The sequence below is a fragment of the Euleptes europaea genome, chromosome 9 (assembly GCF_029931775.1).
Source record: "Euleptes europaea isolate rEulEur1 chromosome 9, rEulEur1.hap1, whole genome shotgun sequence".
Classification (NCBI taxonomy): Eukaryota; Metazoa; Chordata; class Lepidosauria; order Squamata; family Sphaerodactylidae; genus Euleptes; species Euleptes europaea.
In genome coordinates, this window is record NC_079320.1 from 13,979,226 (window position 1) to 14,006,792 (window position 27,567).

Here is a 27,567-nt window from a genome sequence, read left to right on the forward strand (position 1 = left end):
AATCACTAAATAAATAAATAAAATATGTTCTGTTATTCCTCTGTAACATAGCCTGTCAGATTCTGCCTGATTTTGCTATGGAATACAATTTTCCCAGTTTATCTTGAATACTGTTTGATGCTCATATAAATATTATTCTATCCATTTTCTGATCTGGTTATGTGCCTACATCTTGAATATAGTGATAGGACTTCAAAGAAACCTTGTTACGGATGTAGGCTGTAAGAATTATCCTCACATCCAACTCAATTACAGGTCTACAATATGTACTAAACACGAGGAGACCTTCTGATATATGATATATATCATCTCTGATGTATGAGAGATTTGTGGATACATTAGTTTGTAGTGCTTACCTGATAGCTGTTCTGTACATCAGGAGTTTTTTAGTTTGATAATACTTACTACACCACTGAGAGTTTTAGTTTTATCATATTCCTGGAACAACTGAACATGTGTCACTTGGCGATTGCTCTGTATGGAATTAGTTTATCCGCCATACTGGTAAAGGGATTTATGTACAGGATAATTATTATTATACATAGTACAGTAGAACTGTCTTTATGGTATATATGGTCTAGTTTATTGTAATTAATGGATCATTAAAATTATTTTTAGTTTTGTTATTTGTTTATATATGTTTTGACGTTTCTTTACTTAACCATTTTGGTTGTTTGATTTACTAGTCTTTAGTAGATTTTACTATGCCACATAGCCTCTCCAGACCAGACAGTGTTTTTTTAAATCGAAACTTGGCTAAACGCTCAGTTGAATCCACACCAGGCTATGTAAAAGAGTTGGTGGCGGTTTCCTGCACACTCCAGTAAGTGCAGAATGTGGATCACGCCTTCTGATGGGTATAGGCTATTTGAATGTTTCAGGATTTTTTGGCCGTCAAGTTACTACAGACTCATGGCAACCCCATAGGGTTTTCAAGGCAAGAGACGTTCGAAGGTGCTTTGCCATTACCTGCCTCTGCGTCACGACTCTGGTATTCCTTGGAGGTCTCCCATCCACTACTAGCCAGAGTCATGGCTGAGAATGTGTGACTGGACCAAGGTCACCCAGCAAGCTTCCAAGACGTGAGTGGGGATTTGAACCTGGGTTTCCCAGGTCCTAGTCTGACACCTTAACCACTACACCATGCTGGCTCTCATATGAATGCATAGGTAGTGACTATTCTTAAACAGCTGCATGGGCTTCCAATATGCTTGTGGGCTCAAATCAAGGTGCCAGTTCCTACCTATAAAGCCCTTCAAGACCCAAGACACCCTCATCCCTGTACAGCCCTACCCACCAATTTAAATCCATGTAGAAATGGCCCTTGACAGTTCCTTCTCTTCATTAAGCTCTGTCATCCTCAGTGAGCTCCATCCTTTTACGGTTAGGGTTCACGTTATTTAAAACGGCTGACCTGAGGAGAGCTGGGAAAACACGTGCCCTTCTAGCGTTTCTGTGAAGCCTGAAAAACTGTTCTAGGTTCAGGAGGGAATTTGGAGAGTGATGGCAGGGTTATGACAAACTTGCTGTATTTGTGAACGGCAGACTTTGGGCTATGAAGGTGATGCTATCTATTAGCTGTGGTAATTATTTTATTGCTGTGATATGTTAGCTTGATATTTTGTATCCTGCATAAAGTTTTGGAAAGAGGGAATAAAGGGGGAAATGGATTGAATTAATTACTGAGTCTTCTAAAATCCCAAGAAATAACCAGCCATTTCCCTCAAGTTTTACTTGGGGGGGGGGGGTTGCTCTCTGTTCATAGTAGCTGACACCGGGAGTACAAAATAGCGAAGGTGGTACTGCTTATAAGCCATAAAACACAGTTAAGATTATGTGCAACCTTTAGAATAATACATTTTAATAGATATGTTTATATTTGTGGTTTAAAATGCATGTGTTTGTATAAGTATGTGTATATTACACACATACACACAAAATGCATTTTAAGCTATAATGTAAATATTTTAGTAGGGACCATGCTAGAAATAAGTTTATCCTTTGCAACAGATTGCAATCAATACATTGCATTGGGAAATGATCAGGAAACTCTGACCAAGCAAATTAAACAAATGAAGTATTCTGCTGTTAATATACTTATCCCCACCCACCTACCCCTAGGTCAAAAACCTGCTTGAAACAGCCCTTCCACATTTCAAGGGATTGGATAACTTCATATTTGGTCTTTATGTTTAAGTGTTTTCAAGGCCGAGCGTCACCATAAGAGGCACAGCTCCATGCGCTTCGTCACTCAGCTGACAAAATACCTGCATTGGTGTTCGAGCCTTGCAGCAGAACCGTCAAGGTTTCCATAACCAGCAAAGCCAGCTGCTTTTGGTCTTCAGATGAACTGTTGTTCCGTGAGTCCCCTAGGAAACCATTTTTAAAAGCCACAATTTTAAAAAAAGAACTTATAAAAGGTATTTTACATACCGTATGTTTTTACATATGGAGAGCCAGTGTGGTGTAGTGGTTAAGAGCAGGTGGTTTGGACCAGTAGATTCTGATCTGGATAACTGGGTTTGTTTCCCCACTCCTCCACATGAGCGGTGGATGCTAATCTGGTTAACCGGGTTTGTTTCCCCACTCCTCCACATGAAGCCAGCTGGGTGACCTTGGGCTCGTCACAGCTCTCTTAGAGCTCTCTCAGCCCCACCTACCACACAGGGTGTCTGTTGTGGGGAGGGGAAGGGAAGGTGATTGTAAGCCAGTTTGATTCTCCCTTAAGTGGTAGAGAAAGTTGGCATATAATAACCAACCCTCCTTCTTCTTCTATCCCGCCTTTCTTCCCAATGGGGACCCGAAGCGGCTTACGTCGTTCTCCTCTCCTCTGTTTTATCCTCACAACAACCCTATGAGGTAGGTTAGGCTGGGAGATAGCGACTGGCCCAAAGTCACCTAGCTAGTTTCCATGGCAGAGTGAGGATTCAAACCTGGGTTTCCAGATCCTAGTCCAATGCTTTAACCACTACACCACGCTGGCTCCCTGTGTGCAATAATCGCACACTCTTTCTGACCTTACGATTGTTCTCATTAACTCTTCCGCTTCAGCGCAGCCCCTGGCATTCAGCTGTCACTAAAATAAATGTTCAAGCGGTGGCACAGCGGCGGCAGGAGGCATGCTGCTTTCGAGCACTGAACCGCCTGAACTTTACAAGAGTCATGAAAAATAGCTTTAATCTCGGACATTGGATAGGACCTCAAGGCGTTCACACACAGTTCATCGATATTTCACATGTGCAAGGCAGGAAACTCTGCTCATATAAACAGTCCCAATGTCTCATGCGGTTCTGTAGAAAACCAAGCTTAAAGAGACTTTCAAAATTGCCCCAGGGGCGGGGGGAGCCCGATGAAGCGAACTGAAAGAAATTTGAAATTGCACATATGATGTGAACAGCAGCCCTTTTTTTGCCATTAAGTCACAGATGACTTACGGCAACACCGCAGGGTTTTCGAGGAAAGAGACGTTCGGAGGGGGTTTGCCACTGCCTGCCTCTGCGTGGGCTGAGAGAGTTCTGAGAGAACTGTGCCTGGCCCAAGGTCACCCAGCAGGTTTCCATGACAGAGTGGGGATTCGAGCCTGGGTTTCCCAGATCCTAGTCCGATACCTTAACCACTACACCATGCTGGCTCTCTGAATAGCAGCCCACGTTTCAGGATAACAACATGAGAGATGTGCATTTTCCCTAGCACAAGAAACACAAGGGTAGAGGTGAAAAAAGAACCAGATAAAGCATCATATAAAACATTAAAGGGGGGTACGGGGAAAACCATGTAACCATTTCCCAAGTCTAAAATCCATCTAGAGCAGCACTCTCTCGTTACTCTGCATGTCACTCATAATAGCCAAATTGTACATAAAGTAATCCTGACAGGTGGGCTTTTGACAATACCTATTGCAGGTACACCCTTTGATAAAGCCTTTTTTTGTAATGAAATATTTGTATTTTTTAACCTAGTGTATAAATAAATGACCTGTCATGGAGAACTACAAAAAAAACATTAAAGGGGGGGGGGGAAGGAAAGTAATTTACCTTGATCATTCAGAGCCTGTGTAGGATCTTTCAAAAGAGCTGCGTACTTATGTAAGAGGTTCACCATCACCTCCAGGAGTCCCACCTCCCTGAAGACGTCCTTAAAGATGTAGTCGTGACGCGTCAACTTCAGTAGCGTCTTTGTGGCAATGATGCTACAAGGGTAAGAGGTGCTGGATTTCAAGAGGATGCTGACACTGATAAGTTCCTTGCAAGGTATGTAGTTCAGGCTGAAGACGACAAATTCGAGCATCTCAAAGTATTTGGCCTGTACTTCCGGAAGCTTGGAAATTTTCTCTGCAAACTGGGACAAAGTATGTTGGGACTCCAGGATGAAGTAGTTGGCATTATCAGCAACGTATATATTTAAGATGGCATCCAGAATGATTTGTGCAAGGTAGCTAGTTTTTGCCTTCAGGAAAGCATTTTGTAGGACAGAGAATGCCTGGATATTCCTCACATTGTGGCCTGCAACAAGGTGGTGGGGGGAAATGACAGTATTTTATGTACAAATTGTTCCTTGGGCGTAATCAATAAGGAGTATGAATTAAAGATATCATTTATTATTATTTACATTTATATCCCGCCCTCATTCCCGGCAAGCTGGGCTCAGGGCAGCTCACAACACAATATAAATATAAAAACATCAATTAAAATCTATATTAAAACATACCTTAAAAATCCATACCACGTATTATAAAACAAGATGGCGCAATTTCATTTGCTGGACAGTCCTGACCAGCCAGAGAACCCCACAACCAGTTGGGGGAGGATGGGGAGGCCAGCAAATTGTAACAATGGAAAGGCTTGTGGCTGCCCTCAGGTGTAGGCCTGGCGGAACAGTTCTGTTTTGCAGGCCCTGCGGAACTCATTTAGGTACACATTCTCTAGTTAGTTAGTGCAAATAAGTTAGTGCAAATAAGTGCACAGGAAGCAGAGTCTAGTTAGTGCAAATAAGTGCACAGGAAGCAGAGTCTGCAGACTATGGGGAGGGGCGGTAGCACAAATTCTCCCTCCTCACAGACCTAGCAAGGCCCCAGGAGAACTGCATTGACAGACAGGATATCAGTTCCACTTGGCTAGGGAGGCAAGTAGGATTTTTTTTCGGGGTGACACCCTGGCCTTAGAAGGAGGAAAACTTGCTGAAGAAAATGGTGACTTCAAGGTACTCCCGTTTTATGTCGCGCCATCAGGTTTCGTCAGTTAAGTTTGCACGGGAGAAGGTCATAGTGGAAAGGAATAGCTGGCTATATAAATGACCACAGCCGTTGTCTTGGGGGAGAAGGAGGTTAGATTAGGCCCCACAGGAGAACCACAAAGGCTGGTGCATAAAAGCTGTAATGTGTTGCTGTTATTAAGTATGGCATCCTATGAGTGCTGAAAACAGGATTTATACTATCACAATCGCATTTTATTTTTTAAACGCCTAAAGATGTTAAGCACCACAAGTCATTAAAGATCCAAGACTTAAAATAGCCACAGCTTCCCTACAGGAGGGGAGGGGATGTGGCTCAGTGGTAGAGCATCTGCTTGGCATGCAGATGGTCCCAGGTTCAATCCCCGGCATCTCCAGTTAAAGGGACTAGGCAGGTAGGTGATGTGAAAGACCCCTGCCTGAGACCCTGGAGAGCCACTGCCGGTCTGAGTAGACAATACTGACTTTGATGGACCGAGAGTCTGATCCAGTATAAGGCAGCTTCATGTGTTCATGTGTGTTCAAGGCAAAGTGATTGTGTGACAAAGAGAGGGTCAAGTTGCCTCTATCATCACATATGAAACTGCCTTACACAGAATCAGACCATCGGTCCATCACGGGCAATATTGTCAACTCAGACTGGCAGCAGCTCTCCGGGGTCTCAGGCAGAGGTCTTTCACGTCACCTACAGCCCCTCCAAAGGACTTGGCAAAGAAAGAATCTTTCAGGCCGACCTAAGCCTACCCATTTAAGAACCTGATTGGTGAAAACATCAGCAGGGAAATGACTAAAAAACCACTCACAGACTTTCTTCTCTGTATGGACCGAAAAGAATATACCTCACCTTTGCCTGCAGGCTGTGGGACTGCAAATCCAGGCAACAGAAAAGGTGCCCCTGTAGTAACACCAGCTGGTTTTAATTCATTGACCCCATACGTCGTTAATGAGGTTATCAGATTAACCAAATCTTTTAAAGCATCCTTGGATTCGGCTTCTTTTGCTTGTTCTAACCTGCAGGGAAACATATTAATTTCAGCACAAGGGCATTTGCTCTTTCAAACTTATCTGGAATATTAACAAAATAATAATCAGATTATTTCAATGGACACATCCACTTAATTAACCTACAAAAACAATGGCCTGGGCTCATAGTAGCACACATCTTCCAAAAATGTCAGGAATGAAGCTAGGTATACGCTGAACTCTTTGGAACAGGTCAGTCCCATAAGCCATTAGTCAGCAGTCCTGACTTGCCCTGATAACATCTGTGCTTCTGGCAGATGACTGCCAAAATAGACTATGGAGTGAGCTGGTGGAAGGAGGCACTTAAGAACAGCGTTACTGTGGAGCCATTTGAATCTGATAAGCACTTTTCTTTTTTGGCTGTCAAGTCACAGCTGACTTATGGCACCCGAACAGGGTTTTCAAGGCAAGAGACGTTCAGAGGTGAATTGCCATTGCCTGCTTCTGCATAATGACCCTGGAATTTCTTGGCAGTCTGCCATCCACGTACTAACCAGGACAGATCTGGCTTAGCTTCCAAGATCAGGTTAGCCTGGGCTATCCAGGTCAGGGCACTGTGTATACTTAAAGTTTTCTTCAAGCATTTACTCCCTTCCCAGCCTCCCTAGAAAAAAAAATCAAGGATTCAAAACACCAAGAAACTCTTTTGCAGCCTCTCTGGAAAGACAGGAGAGTAGGAGTTCCCTGACCTCTTCTGGGAGACTTACACCTTCATGGGGCAGCCACTGAAAAATCCCAAGCCTGGAGCATGGCAAAGCATGGCTTAGACCAGGGGTATCAAACCCACTTGTTAGGAGGACTGGATATGACATAAATTTAACTTGGTCGGGCAGGGCCATGCCTCGCCAGCCCAGAGCAGGACTGGAGGGGGTGGCTGCCTCGCGGGCCGGATAAGAGCTCTCAAAGGGTTGGATCCGGCCCACGGGCCTTATGGTTGACATCCCTGGTTTAGACAAAGGGGGAATTGACAACAGAATCAATGGTTCAAGTAAAGCTGCCACATGAGAACAAGCTGAGTGAGACAGTCTTTCAAGTATAGGGGCTCCAGGTCCTGAAGAACTTTGAAAATGAGCACCAACATCTTGAATTGCACCCGGTAACTAATCAACAGCCAGCGAAGGAACCTCAGAATAAGAGTAATGTGGTCCTATCAGCTAGCCCCAATCACTAAAAAGCTGCTGTGTTTTCTCCCAGCCGCAATTTAGCTTTAAGGGCAGCCCCACTTAAAATGAGTTACAATAATCTAGTTTCAAGGTTAGTTTTTGTGTGTGTTTTTTTAAGCAAACACCTTTGAGTCTCCTGGGGAGGAAAATGTGGGGTATAATGGGTGTGAGGGAAAATCGGAAGAAAATGGTGCCATATGTGGGTGGGGAAGTTGGAAGATGATCACTTTCCTGTCCACATGATAACCAAACCGCCTTCCCAGATAGATCACACCAAAGACGACTTGGGGAAAGAGCACTGTGAAGCAAGACGAAGCCCAGAAGGGGAACAATTGAATGATACTGTACAGAAACGAAAATAAAACATACTGCATTGGGGGTGGGGCTTAGAGGAACACCTCTGGGTGGAAACAACCCAGTAGCAATAATGGAGAAAGAACAACAATAATGAATACAAACATCATGGACAAGCAGGGCTAAAATTACTCCATACTAAACAAATAATTAGCACAGCAAGACTCAAAGTAAAATTACGTCATTTTCCTATTCTCTTTCCTTCATAACTTATAAGGGCATCCAATTTTTCAGCTGCAAGTGAATTACATATGCTGATGTGCGGAGCAGACAGAATTTGCTGAGAAAAGCAAAACAAGGTGTTTAAACAAGAACGCCGAGTTGACTAACTTTGTTCACATACCTGAGTAAGAGATCAAAGAGGAAGTTGTATCCTTGCCATATCCTAAAATCATCTAACAGCGTTTGAGACACATCGCTGGAATCTTTGAGGAAGCAAGAAAGGCCAGCGAACATCTCAACTATTTCTAAAGGAGAAAGGTCGTCCGACTGCTGCATGTTCTGGATACATGTTGACAGGCATTCTTTTTCTGCAAAGGTAACATTACAGAATGAGCATTTTAATATCCCCAATTGCTTGTATTTAAAATGACTATGGACTATTAGCTAACATGACTATTACAAGACCTCTTAGCAAGCATTTTCAAAAGGATACCAGAAACATACACACACACACACACACACAAACCCTTTCCACTTTTTACAATTCCAGAAATGTGCAAAAGGAGAACTTTTATCTTGTTCTGACTTCCACACAAAGCTGTAATTTCAACCAGCAGGCCAGCCCAATTTCCTCCTCCATCTGTTAAATGGAATTACAAAACACTCATTCATCCTGAATGTGCAAAGTAGCTTTGAAATAAAAACTTAGAATCACATTTATCTCTTAAAAAAACAAACTTTTGTGACTGTGCAAAAGTCTTATGAGTCTGATCAGATGCCAGACACTGTGGAAACTGATATTGAGTGCAAAACATTATGCAGAAAATATGCACACTGGGCACGTGTGGAAGACCAAGAACCCAATTTTAGTCTTTTAAAATGTTTATACAAACTGCTTTGGTGGCCATTTGTGGAGCACGTGGAGGAGAGATGTGCATTTTTTAAAAAAATTAAAAATTAACCTGCAGTTTATGTTTCTGAAGAGTAGTAAAAAAAAATAGACTTGAAGAAACAGAAAGACTGCTTAAAGGCAACCTGTTTGCTGAGCATTTAATGCAAGAAACTAACTGTTTCCAGTTCTCTTACTAGAAAGACATTCATTGTGTCTGCAGGTGATAGGTAACTAAATGAGGAAGGAGTTTTATTTGCAAGGACTGGGTCCTTAATCAGGGAATAATTAAGACACTGTGTTTCCATATTAAGGCAGAACGGATTGTGTAATTCCTTCAGCTTATTTCAAATACAGAAAGTAGATTATTTGAGCATTAAATCTACTGTTTTAGATAATGTTCCTCTTGGTCTATTAACCCGCAAGTTCTTGGGAACTATATACAGTATACTGGAGACCCATAACATGGCATTGGCTTAATTTTCTTCCATCTGCTATAAATGTTCTGAAGAGACAAAACAGCAATAAAGCAGAAACAACTAGCCAGGCTTCCTCTGCAGGGTATTACAGAGACATTTAGAGAAAATGAGAAACAGGAACTCCTCTTGGGAGCTTTCAACATCAGCAGAAGTTACAAAACCACAATCATTCACATGAGAAACAACTGTACATTCAGCCTAGCAGAAATGTAGGAAAAGCTCAACTTGGCATTTTACAAATTTGCTGAATTACAAAAAAAAAAAAAAAGTGTCTTCTCCTACCATCTGCACCATGACATCTTTCTACATGTTACTAGTTCAGAACAAGCCTGTCAAATTAATTGTCCCCAGGCTGTATACAACTAGGAATTCTCAAACACCCGCCAGTTCAGCTCACTATCCACTTGCCGGCGATGATCAGGCAGCCAACCGATGGGATGTTTGCAACCTGCTCAAGTGTATTCACAGCAACAGGCCACTTGCAACCGTCAGAAGCCAGTTCCCAGCTAATGAGAGATCTGCTGGGAGTCATTTTTTTAAAATATCCTGTTCACAAAATTTTGCTCTGTACCCAGCAAAGTTTCTGGGGGGGGGGGGCGGAGCCAACTCCAAGTAATCAGCTGGAAGTCAGGCTCTTTTGATCTCCCATCCTAGAAACTTGGCTGACTCCCAGACTTGGTGAAATGCATCATGTTATGTGAGTGGGAGGGGTAACAGTTTGTGCATGGGTACTTTCACTCACATTCACCCCCCCCCCCAGATTTTATGGGACAAATCTGAAATTAGAATGCATGCCGCAGTCCAACATGCTTCCTACTGAATAGAAACATGTACAATTCTATCTGTACTTGTATGTATTTTTGCGCTGTCAAGTCACAGCTGATTCACTGCAACCCATGGGATTTTCAAGGCAAGAGACATCACGACCTGCCTCCGCATCACGACCCTGAAGTTCCTTGGAGGAACACCATCCAAATACAGACCAGGGCCGACCTTGCTTAGCTTCTGAGATCTGATGACATCAGGCTAGCCTGGGGGCATCCAGGTCAGGGCATTTATATATTACATCACAAAAATAAAACAAATCGCAAGACAAAAATACTATCACCCCACAGAAACGTTCCACTAGCTTAATGAGAGAAATACCAACCGTGAATGTATTTCACTACATTGACGCTAAGGCCGTGACGTGATATGGTCATGAGTACTTCCCCTGCACTTTTCCTCCAAGGCAGATTGTAGGGAGGGCACCAGGAGGTTATTGCACTGAACAGAAGCTGGAGGTCGTCCTTCTGAGCAAGCTCTTCTGCCGGGGACACAAAGCTGCACAGTTTCACCAAGATCTGAAAACAAAAGGCCACAGCATTCACTAGGACAGCACAAAGATCACACAGCTCCCTGCCCTGAGATTTCTACTGACTGGTATTATCGTCTAAACCAGTTATAAAAGAAGGGCACATTACAAATTCTAATGTGCAGTTATGGAAGTTTCCCTCTTCATTCAGGGACTTATTTCAACATAGGAGTTTCATTGTTAAAAAAAAAACAAAAAAAAAAACGAAAATACAACCATATGCATTCCCAAGTCATGTATTTTGGCGAATGCATCATCAGTTGAACGGTTTGTTTAACATGTGAGTGGCCATTTGAGCTGCATTTTTCCATTGCGCTGGTGTTGACTGAATATACTGTCACATTTTCACCCATTTATTGTATTTTGTCCTGGCCCTCTCTTGTAGTATGGTGCTTGCTGATATCCTTGAACCATTGCATTCTATGCTATATCTTTTTTTACTCTTATCTCATTTGGTGTGTGTGCATGTGTGTTTTTGTATTGTACCTCTAGCACATCTATGCTTCTGTTGTTGTTGTTTTTTTGCTGTTGTAGTGGTCAACCTCACTTGTTTTCCAGAGTTTTATTGCTTCTAGCATATTTTCAGCTCCCCCACCCCAACCCCCTTTCCTTCAGGAAAGAAACTGCATTTGGAAATACAATCAGCAGAAAATTCCGTCTAGACATTAGGAAGAAATTTCTAACAGTTAGAGTAGTTCCTCAGTGGAACAGCCTTCCTCAGGAAGTGGTGAGCTCTCCTTCCCTGGAGGTTTTTAAGCAGAGGCTAGATGGCCATCTGTCAGCAATGCTGATTCTATGACCTCAGGCAGATGATGAGAGGGAGGGCAACTTGGTTATCTTCTGGGCATGGAGTAGGGGGTTACTGGGGGTGTGAGGGGGAGGTAGTTATGAATTTTGTGCATTGGGCAGGGGGTTGGACTAGATGACCCTTGTGGTCCCTTCCAACTCTATGATTCTATGATTCGATTCTCGGGGTCGCACGCTGTTACCTGCACAAACACTTTCTGCAGTAGTGCTCTCCGCTCAGCTAGAGGCAGCTCATTCTGGGCTCCTCCAGCTGCCTCAGGCACGTGTGGAAGGTCAAAAAACAGATAGAGACATTTCACGAGCGTGGAAGGCACTGACATAGTAGTCATGCAGTCCACTGTTTTCTGGGGCAGGGGGAGAAAGAGCAGAGACAAAATTTAACATTACACTTAATGCACCTCGTTCTGAACTGGTTAGAAGAATACCTAAAAGTTATATGGTGAAGAACAATACATTTTAATAACCCTTATCTCTCCCTTCCAGAACTGCTTTATAAGAACACACTTTGGTGATAATTCACACTCCTTAATACCAGATATCTTCTAAGAAAAAATTACCTGCCCAGATGAAGCTAGCAAATTAATTGTAGTAAGCAACATCCATCCTCTACTGGCTTCTTCACTCTGATTGATCTCCAGGAACTGGACTATGGCACGGCTTGCAGCCTCTAACGTTACAAACAAAAAAAAAACAGGTAAACATCTTCAGCACAAGAACGTAGCTCCTGTTTGTACTGGAGTATACTGAGCGTTAGATGAACTATGAATAAGTGATTATTCCAAAGTGCTTATAAATCCTTAAGAGAAAACACAGAGGGAAGGCCACTTTTAGTTTCCTTCCATAGAATCAGGGATTCAAAACCAAGAGCACACAATATGCTCAAATGTAGATATAGTAGCCTAGTCTTTATTTATTTACTTATACCCCATCTTTTCTCCCCAGTGGGGACCCCCAAAGCAGCTTACAACATTCTCCTCTCCTTCATTTTATCCTCACAACAGCCCTGTCTACCAAGACCGGCAGCGGCTCTCCAGGGTCTCAGGTAGAGGTCTTTCACATCACCTACTCACCTAGTCCCTTTTAACTGGAGATGCTGGGGATTGAACCTGGGACCTTCTGCATGCCAAGCAGATGCTCTACAAACAGACACAGCTACTCCAGAATGATCTACAGGCCCCTTTCTACTGATGCAAGCTCTGCTTTCCATCACAGTTCTCTGATTTGCATGCCTTATGGCACGTGTTTGTCCCATGCATACTTCCAATTTCTAGATGTGCACATCAAAAAGTAATGCAAACAGACTCTTTAAGGGTGCAGCAAACTAACTGAACATTCAATTTCTACAGCACTGCAGTAATTCATTTGGAATGTTTTAAATGCAAATAACCCTATGTGTGGTGACTTCTCAGCTGATCATTTTTTTCAAATGCCATAGATAACATTTCACATACTATTTTTCCTGCCAATATCAACAATCAAAAGTCAGCTAATAGTAAGGAAATATCATTTTGATCCATAAAAAAAGATTGACTATGAAGGTACAAACTTAAGATAAGTTCCAGTCACACAGTCAACTCTTTTAAGTATGAAAAAACAAGTTTCCAGTTTATATGCCATGAAAATAAGCCATTCTATTTCAAAACCACCAATAAATTATTATCTGTTATTATTTAAATGATGATAATCTCTTCTTACCATAGCAAGCTGGCTTTGTGATGTCTCAATGCAAGATTTACTTTTATGAGTTACAGTATATACATTATACTATCTATACTTTATTACAGTTGTATGAAATTAATTCACTGCCTTATTTGAAAAGGAAAAAGTTATTACCGTCCTATTTGCATGTCTTATCGCCTGTGAATAAGTGAGCACGAAACCCCAAGTGAAAAATCTAGACACCGGCTACCAGGAAAATAAACCATACATTCAAGGAACATAGATTTTGGACGCTCACGGGATGTTGATTTCATCTGCACAGCTAGCATAGCCAACCTGGCTTCCAACCAGGGATGGACTGGCCATTATATGCACCAGGCGATCTCCTGGTGGTTAGATAGGCCTCCTCCCACCATCACCTGGGCCAAGCCAGCCTGGCCCAGTAGCAAGGGGACACACAGCCCAGCCTGCCCAAGCCCTGCACAGCCCAGGGCAAGAGATGCCCAGCCGGTTGGGTGGGTTGCCTTTTCCTCCCTCCTTCCCTTCCCCCAAGAGGAGTGGGACCAGGGCAATCTGTTTCTTTCTCCCTTGATCCTTGGGGGGGGGGCTTTTCCAGGGCTGTTTCCCCCTCCCTGTCTTTTCCTGCTTCCAATCCTCAATTACACTGAATTCAGACAATCATTTTTGTACAGTTGTGGTCAGAACAATAAGCTTATTGAACTGAGTTGGCAAGCGGATAATTTGTCCAAATTGCACCTCAATATATAACCGTGCAAAGAAAATCTCTTTTTGGGGAATCTACTGTTTCTTTTGGGTTCCCACTGGAGAGAAAAGTGAGGTACGAAGTAAATAAATAAAATAAATTGTAAGGACCAACCATCTACATCTATGACTTTTCCCATGAAAACAGTAGACCACAGGGCCATTCAGAGGTCACAAACAGAGGTTTGTGACGGACACTCGCCTGGCTGGCTGTCATGCTTGCGCCCCCATGGAGAACATCGCTTAGGACTTTCTGGTTTCAGATGACAAAGTTCAGTTTGCCATGTCATCTGAAGACAAGCGCCTGTACAAAGAACAGAGTGTTTCTCCCCCACAAACAGGGATCTAAACCATCATCTAATCCTGTGTTATTCTACTTTATGAGGAAGAAACAAACTCCTGTTTGGCCTGGTGCCCTCATCCTGATGTCACAATCTGGAGTTACACTTAAGACTTTGGAAACCAGAAAGCTTTCAGTCATGCTCTGCCTATGAGGAGAGGGGGAGACACAAGAACACAAAAAGCCATGACTTCAGAACAGAATCTATGCCACAGGACATTTTTAGCCCTCTTAAGAAATTTAAAACCTAGCAACATAGCACAGAAAATAGCACAGAAAAAAATCAGGTTTTATTTCAGCTCTAATTACAGCTTTCTTCAAACCCAACAACCAAGTCTGCAACATTGATTTTTCAAAGTTCTTGATGATGACTGGTGTGGACAATTCGCTAACACCAGTGGTGACAGAACCACCATGAACCATCCCCAAAGGTGCTGTTTATTACCAAGATGAAGCTACTGACTGCCAAAGAATAACTCCGAATTCATGCATTTACCTGTAGACTTGTTAGAGGCCCTCCGCCGAATTTCAGTCACCATTAATCTTGACACTTGAGTTGTAAACTGAAGGAGATCCGAAAACTTTTCTATCATCGTACTCGGAGGAGCGTTTCCAAATACCTGCAGGCAAGTTTTAAAAGCCTCAATCAATATTAACATGTGCACAGACATTCCAAGGCCCAGCAACCAGGTCCACGCTGGAGCATCAAGAGTTTCGAACGTGACATTGAACAGAATTTTTTTTTCTGCACAGGATTGTGCCAAGGGGTGCTGAGCCTCCACCAACATCCCCCGTGCAGTACAACAACCTGGGTTCAGTTGAATGCTGCCGGAGACCAGAGGAGCACCTATGCTCCCCCACCACCACCACCCGCCCCATCGCACATATGTGACTGGCTCAAGCAAACTCCCTAGAAAAAACGAAAAGGGGAAAAAAACTCAACTTAAACTACAGAATTAAAAGTTGAGCTAATATTATACAAGAAGAAGAGTTGGCTTTTATATGCCGACTTTGTCTACTGCTTAAGGGAGACTCAAACTGGCTTACAATCACCTTCCCTTCGTCTCCCCACAACAGACACACCCTGTGAGGTAGGTGGGGCTGAGAGAGGTGTGACTAGTCAAGGTCACCCAGCTGGCTTCATGTGTAGGAGCGGGGAAACAAATCCAATTCACCAGATCAGTGTCCGCCGCTCATGTTGAGGAGTGGGGAATCAAACCCAGTTCTCCAGATCAGATTCCACTGCTCCAAACCACTACACCATGCTGGCTCTCTACAAATTTTGTTATAATTTATTATAGGGTGTACACGCATTAAAAACGCTAGGCCCAAGACATACAGGCGTCAAATTAAAATTACTAAATATCCAACAGCATTGATGATCTGTAACAAATGCAAATGACCAATATAAAACCAGACGAGCTTCGGCCCGTTCGGTCGCCCTCAGTGGTCATATATACATTCATACATATTTTCACAAACACATCCAAAAATACATAAAAGGTCTGCTGAAAAGTAACCTCCATATATGTTGTTTGGCCCGTCATCAACTGTAGTGAAAGATGTTATTTTCACCATTTAAAATTGGCGCACACACAAAGGTTCTTATAGTATATTTATAATGTCCTGTGGATGTGTAAATCATCAAACAGTGATACAATGTATTGGCCACAAGCAAACTCCCTTCATCAACAGATGCCTTAAGGTGCTCACCAAGTTTTACTGCCCATCATTGAATTCACACAACCATTTTTGTACAGTTTATTGGATTGGTTGGCAAGCAGTTAATTTGTCCAAATTGCGCCTCAACATATAACCTTGCAAATAAAACCTCTTTAGGGGAATCTATTGTTTGTTTTTACTTTACTTTTCAAAAAGTAAGACTCCAAAGACAGAAGTTGCTACTTATTTCCAAACAAACAACCTGAGCTCTGGTGGTCTGTTAACAGGATTATGAAAATACCTTCCAGAAAAGGTATTTATTTAATAAAAAAGAAATTACAATCCTACCACTGCAGGCAGTGGAGAAGCTGTCTGTATATGAGTTACACTGCCCGTGAGAAAAGGAGTAGTAATTACTGCTTCTTGGGAATTCTGAAACCCTTCCTAAGAGAAAACTGGAGCTGGCTAAAAGGAAACACACGGGAAAGAGGAAAGCACAGGCGGGCTTTCTCCCTCTGTTGTTTATCAGTGCCGATATCACTGCTCGGTGGATAGTCTTCCCTGCCGTTGCTCCTCCTCCCAACTGGGGGGGGGGGGGAATTAAACTGCCAAGCAAAGATAAACAACAGAGGGAGAGAAGCAGCACGCGCCTCTTCTTTCTCTGCATGTTCACCTACAATCCTCTCCAGCTTTCTGTTCGTCTCCAGGAGAATCTGCAGAATTCTCAGCAGGCAAGAGCTCGGCTACACGTGGCCACTTTCTACCAGCAAGTCTAAGGTACAACCAGGCTCTAAAGCTCAGCATTACCACTCCTTAACTTCAGAAGGTTGCCAGTCATCCAGCGGTGGTGCAGTAATATTGGTTTTAACTGCATTTCTGAAGACAACCCATGACTGCCTCCCTGTGTATTTACGGATGCCACGAGGATACCCTGTAGCTTCTGGTCAATTGCCAGCTTAATAACGGCCCTGCCCCACCCAACGGCCCTGGTCAATTGCCAGCTTAATAACGGCCCTGCCCCACCCAACCACCACTACCACACTCTCAAGGCTCACTCATTGATCCCAAAGAAAGTGATTCCCCCAATAGGGTTGCCAGGTCCCTCTTCGCTACCAGCAGAAAGTTTCTGGGATGGAGCCTGAGGAGGACGGGGTTTGGGGAGGGGAGGGACTTCAATGCCATATAGTCCACTTGCTGAAGAGGCTGGGGATCAGTTGTAATAGCAGGAGATCTCCAGCTAGTACCTGGGGGTTGGCAACCCTACCCCCCAAAATTATTTATTTTAAAGATTTATTGCCACCTTTCTTCCCTACGGGGCTCAAAGCAGTTTTTCAACACAGACAACACACATTAAGTAAAATACATTAAAAACCAGCATTTAAAATCACAACTCAAGATGGCTAGCAAACTTAATCAAATGTGGTACTAAATTAAACTGTCTACAACTGCCTCTTTAAAGACCGAAAGGGAGGGGGTCAGGTGCACCTCTCTGAGGAGGTTGCTTCATAACCATGGGGCCGCCACTGAAAAGGCCCTTCTTGTGTCCCCACCGAATGAGCTTCTTTGATCAATGGGAGAGTCAAGAGGGCCTCTCCTTCTGACCTTAATTCCTTGGCAGGAACACGTGGGAGAAGATTGTCCTTCAGATACCCCAGTCCCAAGCAATGTAGGGCCTTAAAGGACAAAATCAACACCCTGAACTGGGCTCGGGAGTTTATTGGTAGCCAGTGTAAATGCTGTTATATAGGGGACTCCCAGAAGGCTGAGACTGGAAAAAGAATCTAAAAGTTGAGCTGAAAATTATAACAAAATATTGATATTATTCATTATGCAGTGTGCACTAAATTAAAAACTGGGCCTTAAATGTACAGGCTGATGAATTAAAAGACTACATAAAATGCATGCTAATTTTCCAACACAGTTGATGATAAAGTATCAATGTAAATAACCAATAAATACATTGTGTCATGCAGTTGATGCCTCAGCATTCTCTCCCCATACGAACATAAAGACCCACCCCCGCCAAACTGTGTTCCTGAAGTTCAGAAATACCCCCTCCACCACCCAGTTTTTTACTTTCCCTCTTTACCCCCTTTTTTGGTTTATATCAACCCTCTACTCTGGGCTTCTCTCAGTTTGAGAGGAGGAGGAGGAGGAGGAGGAGAGTTGGTTTTTATACGCCGATTTGCTCAACCTTTTAAGGAGAATCAAACCGGCTTACAATCTCCTTCCCTTCCTCTCCCCCAACAAACACCCTGTGAGGTAGGTGGGGCTGAGAGAGTTCAGAGAAAACTGTGTCCACCACTTAACAACTACACCATGCTGGCTCACAACCACAAAGACTCTGGGATGGGAGTGTTGACCCTGTTTTATATTATTTTTGAGGCCCCTTTCTAGTGTAATGAAATGTACCCCCCTACAATCTATAATCAGATTATAAATTATCTTATAATTATAGGTACTATTGTGGTGGGGTTGGACTTTACAGTTGGTTAGTAGAAAGCAACACTTGGCTACCAAACCCAGCTGCCATTTGTGGACGCTTGCTTCTCCAATATTGATCCTCTCCCATCTTTAAATCAAGAGCACTTTACCCTCTTACTGTAAGAGCTGCAAACACAAGCCATATATTTCAGGTCAATCACTTATGAAACTTTATGTCTCCCTCACTCATGGATATTGTCTTTTTGTTTTTGTTTTTAAACCAAGCTCATCATTTCAGGGCTCTCAAACGGTACACCACATTTATGCCGTCCTTCAGGAGCCTTAAAATGAATCATTAAGAATTCACGACTGCGCTAGTAGAGGCAGGGAACACACAAAGCTGCCTTATACTGAACCAGACCCTTGGTCCATCAAAGTCAGTATTGTCTACTCAGACCAGCAGTGGCTCTCCAGGGGCTCAGGCAGAGGTCTTTCACATCACCTACCTGCCTAGTCCCTTTAACTGGAGATGCCAGGGATTGAACCTGGGACCTTCTGCATGCCAAGCAGATGCTCTACCACTGAGCCATGGCCCCTCCCCCTCAACACATTATGAACCAAAGCATTGTTTGCTAGCAGAGACCTTTTCAGTACAATGTCCACATCTTTCTCCTTTAGCTCATTGTTATTCAGTGCTAACGCACACACACACAAATACACACAAAAACACAATGGCAGACTGTAAATATGAAAGGATCCAACAAGGAAAAGTAATCTAGTGACTGCTGAATTATTGTCATAAAAGAATAGTTTGGTGAAAGTCCACAAACATAGCTATTTTATTAAACCAACTGAATTATTTGAGAAGCCATTTATGACCAATTCATACACAGTGAGGCAGAAATACAGGCTGACATCAAGGGAACAAGAAGCATATAGCCAATCCCAGTTTAGTACGGTACATCTTTTCAAACCTTCACACATTATTTTTAAGTGTACATACAAAATGTTTGAATCAGCTCCTCATCTTATATTATTTTACTAGTACTCCTCCTGGAATAACCAAGCAATAAAAGTTAACCAGTGCTGCTTTATCAGATATTTAAGAGCCCCCAAGTCCAAATAAAATGGAATCATAAATACTATATTCAGTTTAAACATCTAGGATCATAGATTTTAAGATGTTGTTCACTGAAAACTAAGGAGTAAAGCCACATTTGAGATAGGTAAGAGACATATGTCCACACTATAGCAACAGTACATTCCGTCTACAGTAGTATCTCAAGACTACTGGTAGGTAAAGGTAAAGGTAGTCCCCTGTGCAAGCGCCAGGTAATTACTGACCCATGGGGTGATGGCACAACCCAACGTTTACTAGGCAGACTATGTTAACGGGGTGGTTTGCCATTGCCTTCCCCAGTCATCTACACTGGGGACTCAGTGTAAACCACCAGAGCAAGCTGGAGACTCATTTTACCGACCTCGGAAGGATGGAAGGCTGAGTCAACCTTGAGCCAGCTACCTGAAACCAACTTCCATCAGGATCAAACTCAGGTCATGAGAAGGGCTTTTGACTGCAGTACTGCAGCTTACCACTCTGAGCCACGGGGCTCCTAAGCCTACTGGCAACAACCCTAAATAATAATAATAATAATAATTTAAAAACCCAATCCTGCAGTCTCCAATGAGTACAGAAGGGGAAAAAGGTACATTGTTTACTCACCGAGAAGGTCCTTTCCGCTCTGAAGTAGAAGGTCATCTTGTGATCATTGGGTGTTTCTCGCTCCCATTGCTTGGAGAGGCAGGACGAAGTTTAAATTAACTTCCTGTCTCGGGGCGAGGAACGCCCACAGATCCAGTTTACTACTAAGAGCTCACGAGAGACGATCAAACAAGTAACAAATTAAACAAAGAGACAGAAAAAACACCACCTGGGCTGTATGTTGTCTTATCAATGTCATGAACTACTACAAACTTGTAAACTCTTAAACATAATTGTGTAACAAGTAAAGGAGTTGGGCTAACTAACAGATAGCCACCTTTGGAAGATGAGCTACATCTCCGGGTGGGCAAGATGACCTTCTACTTCAGAGCGGAAAGGACCTTCTCGGTGAGTAAACAATGTACCTTTCCCGCTCTGAAGGAAGGTCATCTTGTGATCATTGGGATGTCCAAGAGCCCTTATTCTGGGTGGGGAACTGAGTCCTCATCTTCCACTACATGCTGAAGAATGCGTCTACCAAATGCCGCCTCTGCGGAAGCTAAGGTGTTTATGCGGTAGTGCCTAATGAATGTGGAAGGGTTGGACCAGGTGGCGGCCCTACAAATTTCTTCAATTGATGCCTGTTTGAAGAAGGCGGCTGATGTGGAGGTACTTCGTAAGGAGTGTGCCGTGATGCCCCGAGGCACCGGGGTGCCAGAAGCTAGGTAAGCCTCCTTGATGCAGTCCCTAAGGGTTGAACTGATCGATTGACGAGACATGGGAAGGCCTCTGTTGGGACCGTTGAGGGAAATGAAGAGAAATTCAGTTTTCCTAATGGAGGCGGTTCTGGAGATATATACATGTAAGGCCCGTCGCAGATCCAGAGTATGCCAGGCTGCTTCCCTGGGGTTGGAAGGGTTAGGACAGAAAGAGGGAAGATTAATGTCCTGTGTTAGATGGAAACGTGATTGAACTTTGGGAGTAAAGGAGGGATCAGTTCGGAGAACCACTCTATCTTTGTGGAAGACACATAAGTCTTTGCGGACGGAGAGGGCTTTCAGTTCCGAGACTCGTCTGGCAGATGTGATAGCTGTTAAGAAAAGGGTTTTCATTCTAAGAAATTTTAGAGAAACTTCCCTCAGTGGTTCAAAAGATTGGAAGTGAGGGCCGTTAATACTGTATTGAGTCTCCAGGTGGGAAAACGATGCGTCGCCGGAGGGGTGGACTGTTCTACTCCCTTTATGAATGCTTTGACCTGAGGATGAGAAGAAATGGGGATTCCATCGATAGAAGGGCAGATTGATGCGATGGCCGCAATCTGTTTACGAAGAGTAGCAGCTCTGAGCTTTCGTTGGACGCCGTCCTGTAAAAATTGGAGTAATTGTGGAAGGGAAGGGGAGGTAGGGTCGGTATGTTTGCGGAGGCACCATCTAGCAAAGGTCTTCCATGTGTAATTGTAGATTCTGTTGGTTGACCGACGTCTAGCCTGTAGGATTGTGGAGATAACTTCTTGGGAGAGACCGAGGGCTAAAAGCCTGTTCCTTTCAATCTCCAGGCGGTTAATTGAAACCATCCTGGGTCCGGATGGTACATGGGGCCCTGTCTGAGAAGAGTGCGAATGGTTGGTATGTGCCATGGAGGTTGAACCGACAGTTCCATCAAGGCTGGAAACCAAGGGCGGCGCGGCCAGTTGGGAGCTATTAGTATGATGTCCGCCTTCTCTTGACGAATCTTCCGTATTACCCTTGGAAGGATGGGAAGAGGAGGGAAACCGTAGAGAAGTCCCTTTGGCCATGGGGACAGTAGGGCATCCACTTGCTACGCTTTCTTGTGGAAGAATCTGGAGAAAAAGCGAGGAACCTGACGGTTCTGAGCAGTGGCAAACAGGTCCAGGACTGGTGTTCCGAAAAGCTCCGCTACTTGTTGGAAGGTCTGGGGATCCAAGGACCATTCTCCTTCGATGATCGGTTGTCGACTCAGCCAATCTGCCTCGAGGTTGTGGGTCCCCTGAATGTGTTCCGCTTTTAGAGAAAGGAGATGCTTCTCCGCCCAGGCGAGGATGGCGGTGGCTTCCTTGTTCAGTGTTCTGGATCTTGACCCGCCCTGCTTGTTTATATGGGCCTTGGAGGCCACGTTGTCTGTTCTGATGAGGACGTGTTGATGGTGTAGTATGGATTGGAATTTTAGAAGGGCCAGATGGATTGCCTTCAGCTCGAGGAGATTGATATGCATCTTGGACTCCGAGGGAGACCAGGTGCCCTGGGTGAAGGTGCCCGCGACGGTTGCTCCCCAGCCCACAAGGCTGGCGTCGGTGAATACCTGTATCGGTGGAGGATGAAGGTAAAATTGGCCGCCTGTAAGATTGTTGGGGTTGGACCACCAGTTGAGGCAGATTCTGGCATCGGTGGTCAAGTTGATTTGTTTGTCTATCTTGTGGGCGATGAAGAGCTGAAAGGGCTGAAGGGCGTTCTGCAGAGGTCTGGAGCGGAAGCGGATCCATGGACCCAAGTCGATGCAGGAAATCATCGAACCAAGGAATCTTGCAAGAGTCATGAGACGATGATGTGGGGCTCTGGCCAATGCCCTTGCTGTCAAGGCCAAATTGGATGCCTTGTCCTGTGGAAGAAACACTTTGTTTAGGTTGGAGTCTATGATGGCTCCTAGATGGCGGATGCGTTGAGATGGGATCAAGGAGCTCTTGGATTTATTGATGATGAAACCGTGTTGTTGTAGAGATTCAACTACACGGTTTGTGTGATCAGAAGCTAGGGCGGCCGATGGCGCACAGATTAAGATGTCATCAAGATACGGGTGTAATTGGATTCCTTCTCTTCGAAGCGAGGCTATGATGGTGACTAATATTTTGGAAAAGACACGTGGTGCAGAAGCCAAACCAAAAGGTAAAGCCCTAAACTGGAGGTGCAAGTCCAAGTAATTGAAGCGGAGAAACCTCCTATGAGCAGGGTGAATGGGAATGTGAAGGTAAGCTTCGGTCAAATCTATTGAAGACATGTGGGCACCAGGACGAAGGGCTTCCAGAATGGACCGGAGGGTTTCCATACGGAATTTTTTCTTCTGGACAAAGCGGTTTAGGTATTTAAGATCAAGGATCGCTCTCCAGTCGCCGTTCCTCTTAGGGACGGTAAAGAATATGGAATATATTCCAGTGGACCTTTCAGGGAGCGGCACCTCCTCAATTGCCCCTATGTGAAGTAGGTGAGATATGGCCCTTAGGGTAATCCTATGTTTGTCTGGTTTTTTATAAACTGGGGAGATTTGGAACTTGTCTCTGGGAAGAGACTTAAATTCTATGAGGTAGCCGGATTGAATGGATTGTAGTACCCAGGAGTCAGCCTGAGAGGCGATCCACTGAGGAAGGAAGGCTTGGAGCCTACCTCCCACAACGGGATCCTTATTGTTTGTTGTTTCTGGGGAACTTGGCAAATTTGTCAAACTTGTCCCCTTTGAAGGCCTGTGAGGGAGGTGGTCTTCCGAATCGGTTAAATCTGCGAAAGGAACCACGCTGGGAGGGCCAGGAGGGATGCCTCTGATCTTGCCTGAACCTTTGGAGGGTATGGGAGGAACGAAAGGTTGTAGGATAATGAGTGGGTCTGGATTCTTTTCGTTGGTTCTTTAGCATGTACCTGTTTTTGTCTTTGGTATCTACCAACATTTTGTCTAGCCTTTCCCCGAACAGTTTGCCTCCCTTGAAGGGATGAGCCAAAAGTAAGGCCTTGGAACGGTAATCCACTTGCCACGGTCTGAGCCATAGAGCACGGCGTATTAGAAGCTGTATTAGAAGCTATTGCTCTGGAGGAAAGGATGAGTGCATCCATGGATGCGTCTGCCATGAAGGCAGAGGCTTGCAGAACTCTAGATAAGCCCTCGGCTACTCTCTTATCCGCAGTGGGAAGGAGTTTGATTAGCTTCTTGGTCCAAGCATTAGTTGCGCGGGCCATCAGGGCAGTGGTGGTGTTAACCTGTATGGCTAGTGCGGATGCCTCATGTACCTTCCTAGAAAGGAAATCCATCTTTCTATCTAACATATCTTTGATAAATTCTCCCCCATCCTCTGTGAAAAAATCTGAAGTTTGGAGCGCAGTTACTGCGGCGTCCACTATGGGGAGCTCTAACAGCTCCGTGGCATATGGAGCCAGGTCATATAATTTTTTGGCAGAGCCTGAAAACTGCTTATTGTGTAGGGGTTTATCCCATTCTGCTCTTATAAGGTTTTCAAAATGTACAGGGAGAGGAACCTTAACAATATGAGAGTCTCCCTGAGGAAAATAATCCTTGCACCCCCTGCGTTTGACCTTGGATTGAGGCTCTTCAGGGGTTTCAGGCTCGCTTAGGAGGTCTAGGGCGAATAAAGCCTTAGCCAAGAGAGACTGGTAGTCTTCAAGTTGAAAAAGTCTGGGTTGCTGTTGTTGAGTGGAGGGAAGCTCTTCATCTGAAATGAATTCTCCCTCCTCCAATTCCTCGGGTATAAATTCCCGGCTGGCCACAGAATCATCATCCCTAATGGTTAGGTCGGGTCTCTTGGACTTAGACTTGAGAGCAGCCTTAGTTAACCATTGTGGTTTGGGTTGGCTGCAGGCTGGATCCTCTTGAGAGGATGTAGAGGATTGGGAAGAGGATTGGGAGGAGGATTCCAAGTTATGGGGGTCCCCAACCTGGGTGCTAGATTCTCCCTTCTGGGCCGTGAGGACAAGGGCTTGCAGCTTAAGGAAATGATCCTCAAAGGTGCTTTTAATTAAAGATTGAACCCGTTCCTCAGTCAAGGGGGTATTATCAGGGGCCCCACCCTCGGCCGAGGGGGGGGTACTTTACCCTTCGAAGAGTCTGCCCGCTTGTTGGAGGAGGAACCGGCAAGGACCTTAGAGGTTGATGCGGCACTCCTCTTAAGATGGCGGCGGCGGGTCGTCCTGTTCCCGCTCTTTTTGTCTTTCTTCTTCCCAGCCGCATCCGGTGCGGCGGCGCCATTGTCGGGCTTGGGGAGGGCTGGAACATCTTCCCCTGATTCTCGTGCCGTGAGTCTGCCGGGGCGGCCGGCGGCAGAAATAACTTTAAGGGCTGCGTCCCTATCATTATCGGAAAGAAGCTCAACTTCTTCCGAACAGCCCGCGGAGGCGGCCATCTTGGCCTCTCTCCCACAGCCGGCTCTGCCCTAACGCTGGAGCAATGCAGCCGAAGCCGCTAAGGTCTGGGCGGGCGCTAAAGACAAACGGGGGGGGAACGCAGACAGGGAAATACAGAAGGAGGGAGGGAAGGAACAATTCCGGAGGAGAAAGAGGTAGGAAAAAATCTTTTTAAATTGCAATGCTAGTCCCAGCGAAGGCTGGGGCGTCCTCTCTCCGTGGAGGCAGGAGAAAAACTGGATCTGTGGGCGTTCCTCGCCCCGAGACAGGAAGTTAATTTAAACTTCGTCCTGCCTCTCCAAGCAATGGGAGCGAGAAACAGCCAATGATCACAAGATGACCTTCCTTCAGAGCGGGAATATATTGTTTCATTGATAGTCATGCAAAATGATGTGAAGATATACTAAGACAACAGAAAGAAAGAAAAGGAGCTGAAGAGCTCTGGTTATCATGGCGATGGATGATAAGACAACTTTCCCTATCCCTGGATTATAACCAGTGGATGTAACAGGATTGTTTCTAAGACTAACACAAGAAGTAACACTGGCTAAGCAATCCCGCGGCACAAGTCAGAGGCTAATATCAATTAGCAAGACATCAACAAGTCTCCACCAGTGCAGGGGAGGGCGAGAGACCATGTGGAACCAGAGATGAGTGAGAATTAGCTGGCTGGCGGCATCCTAGGCGGCTCCCGGGGCGGCCCGGCTCTGCGCCCCACTGCTGCTGCGCTGGGCAGCTGGGAGGCCCCTCCCAGCAGCCCAGCTGGATGGCGGCTTTAAAGCCAGCACCCGGGGTGCCCGGCAGCGGCTACAGACACGCGCACGCTGACAGACACACACACACTCGTGCGTACAGAGGGGTGCGTGGCAGCCCAGCCTTTCTCTCCCCTCAGCCGATTTATTTATTTATTTGTGGGCGCCTCAGTGGGTGTGTGTGCGTGTGCGCCTCGCCTCTCTCCCTCTCTCTCCTTCCTTCCATCTCAGCGCTGCCGCCTCAGACCCGCGCGCCGCTCGCTTCTCTTCTCCCCCTGCCTTCCTTTCTCCCCCCTCCCCTCTTCTCCTCCCGTCCCCACCCCGGCTTCTTCCTCTCTCTCTCTCTCTCTCCCCCCCTTTTTTTGCTCTCCCAACTCTGCCTCCCCGAGCCCTGAAAAAATGCCTGCCCGTGAAGCGAGGAGAGGGCACCAGGTGTGTAAATTAGAAGTGAGTAGTCGGGTGACAATGGCGCGGCTCGCTGCCTTGGGGGAAGGAAAAGGCTTGCCTGCATCTGCTGCTGCTGCATGCTCCTGCGCTCGGCCGGCGCATCCTCGCAGGAAGCGCCCTCGCCCCCGCCCCGGCCGCTGGGCTTTAGAGCCGGGCGCCCGGGAGCCGGCTTTAAAGCCGACAGCCAGCTGGGGGGCGGGAGGTCCCTGCCAGCCTCCCAGTGCAGCGGGGCGCAGAGTCGGGCTGCCCCAGGAGCCGGCTAGGGCTGCCAGCCAGGCACAGAGCCGGCTGGGCGCTCGCACCAGCTTGCGCCGTCTGTGCAGCCCCGCCCGCCTCCCAGCTGGCCGTAGGGGCGGGGAACACCGGCTAGCACCGTCCCGGCATTCACTCCATAACACAAGTTTTTAGAGGAGGAAAACAAGATTTTTTCTTGTTTTCCTCCTCTAAAAACTAGGTGCGTGTTATGGTCAGGTGCGTGCTATGGAGCGAAAAATATGGTAAGTAGGACAGCTTCTGTCAGTCAACATAACCACCCAGGGAATAGTTACTGAGGAAACTGGTTCAAACAACATTTACAAAGGAAAACAGTTAGTGCAATAGTGGGCAATGCTCATGCACATTAATGTGGCGCTGCTGGAGCTATTAAAGAAAGCAAAAATGGCAATCAGGTCATTACGTTTTTAAATGTTATTCCTTCCCCACCCCCTCCATTTCACCCTAACAGGAACACAGATTTGGATCTGATAACAATAAAAAGAAGAATAGTTCTGGGCTTACCCTGTTAAAAACTGGCAGCATCATGTAAAGCTTCTCTTCCTGTTCCTTCTGGGTCATGTGCCGAGGAGGATGACACAGTTCCGTGAAAAGTCGACGCAAGTGCATCAGTCCCAGAGCGTTATCCTGAGGGCTACATTCCTCCTGCCGAGGCCGACCCATAATCCTTTTCACCATATTCATCTTTGCCGGTTTCCGGAAGACTCCTTTAATTCTGTCCGGGAAGAACCAGAAGAAAGCTGAAATCATGTACAACACTCAAGATACTATAACTACTATGGATACTTTTATATGTGAACATAAAATTCTAAGGAGAAGGGAGAAATCAGGATCTGTACTTGAAAAGCAATGGGTACATCGGAATGAAGGGTGGTGAGCTCTCCTTCCTTGGAGGTTTTTAAGAAGATGTTAGATGGCCATCTGTCAGCAATGCTGATTCTATGACCT

General features: G+C 45.2%; 1 protein-coding gene across 1 annotated transcript in view; it reads right to left on the bottom strand.

Moving 5' to 3' along the window:
- Positions 1–27,330, bottom strand: part of WDFY3 (WD repeat and FYVE domain containing 3) — a 148,917-nt gene extending 121,587 nt beyond the window's left edge. The window contains exons 1-9 of the mRNA XM_056855997.1: positions 27,124–27,330; positions 14,718–14,841; positions 12,018–12,127; positions 11,643–11,804; positions 10,450–10,642; positions 8,113–8,299; positions 6,074–6,240; positions 4,035–4,502; positions 2,268–2,369 (exon numbers count right to left, since the gene is read on the bottom strand). Of these exons, the coding sequence (XP_056711975.1) occupies positions 2,268–2,369; positions 4,035–4,502; positions 6,074–6,240; positions 8,113–8,299; positions 10,450–10,642; positions 11,643–11,804; positions 12,018–12,127; positions 14,718–14,841; positions 27,124–27,303 (1,693 nt within the window). The 5' untranslated portion in view covers positions 27,304–27,330. The remainder of the gene's footprint in view (positions 1–2,267; positions 2,370–4,034; positions 4,503–6,073; positions 6,241–8,112; positions 8,300–10,449; positions 10,643–11,642; positions 11,805–12,017; positions 12,128–14,717; positions 14,842–27,123) is intronic.
- Positions 27,331–27,567: the final 237 nt, after the last annotated feature.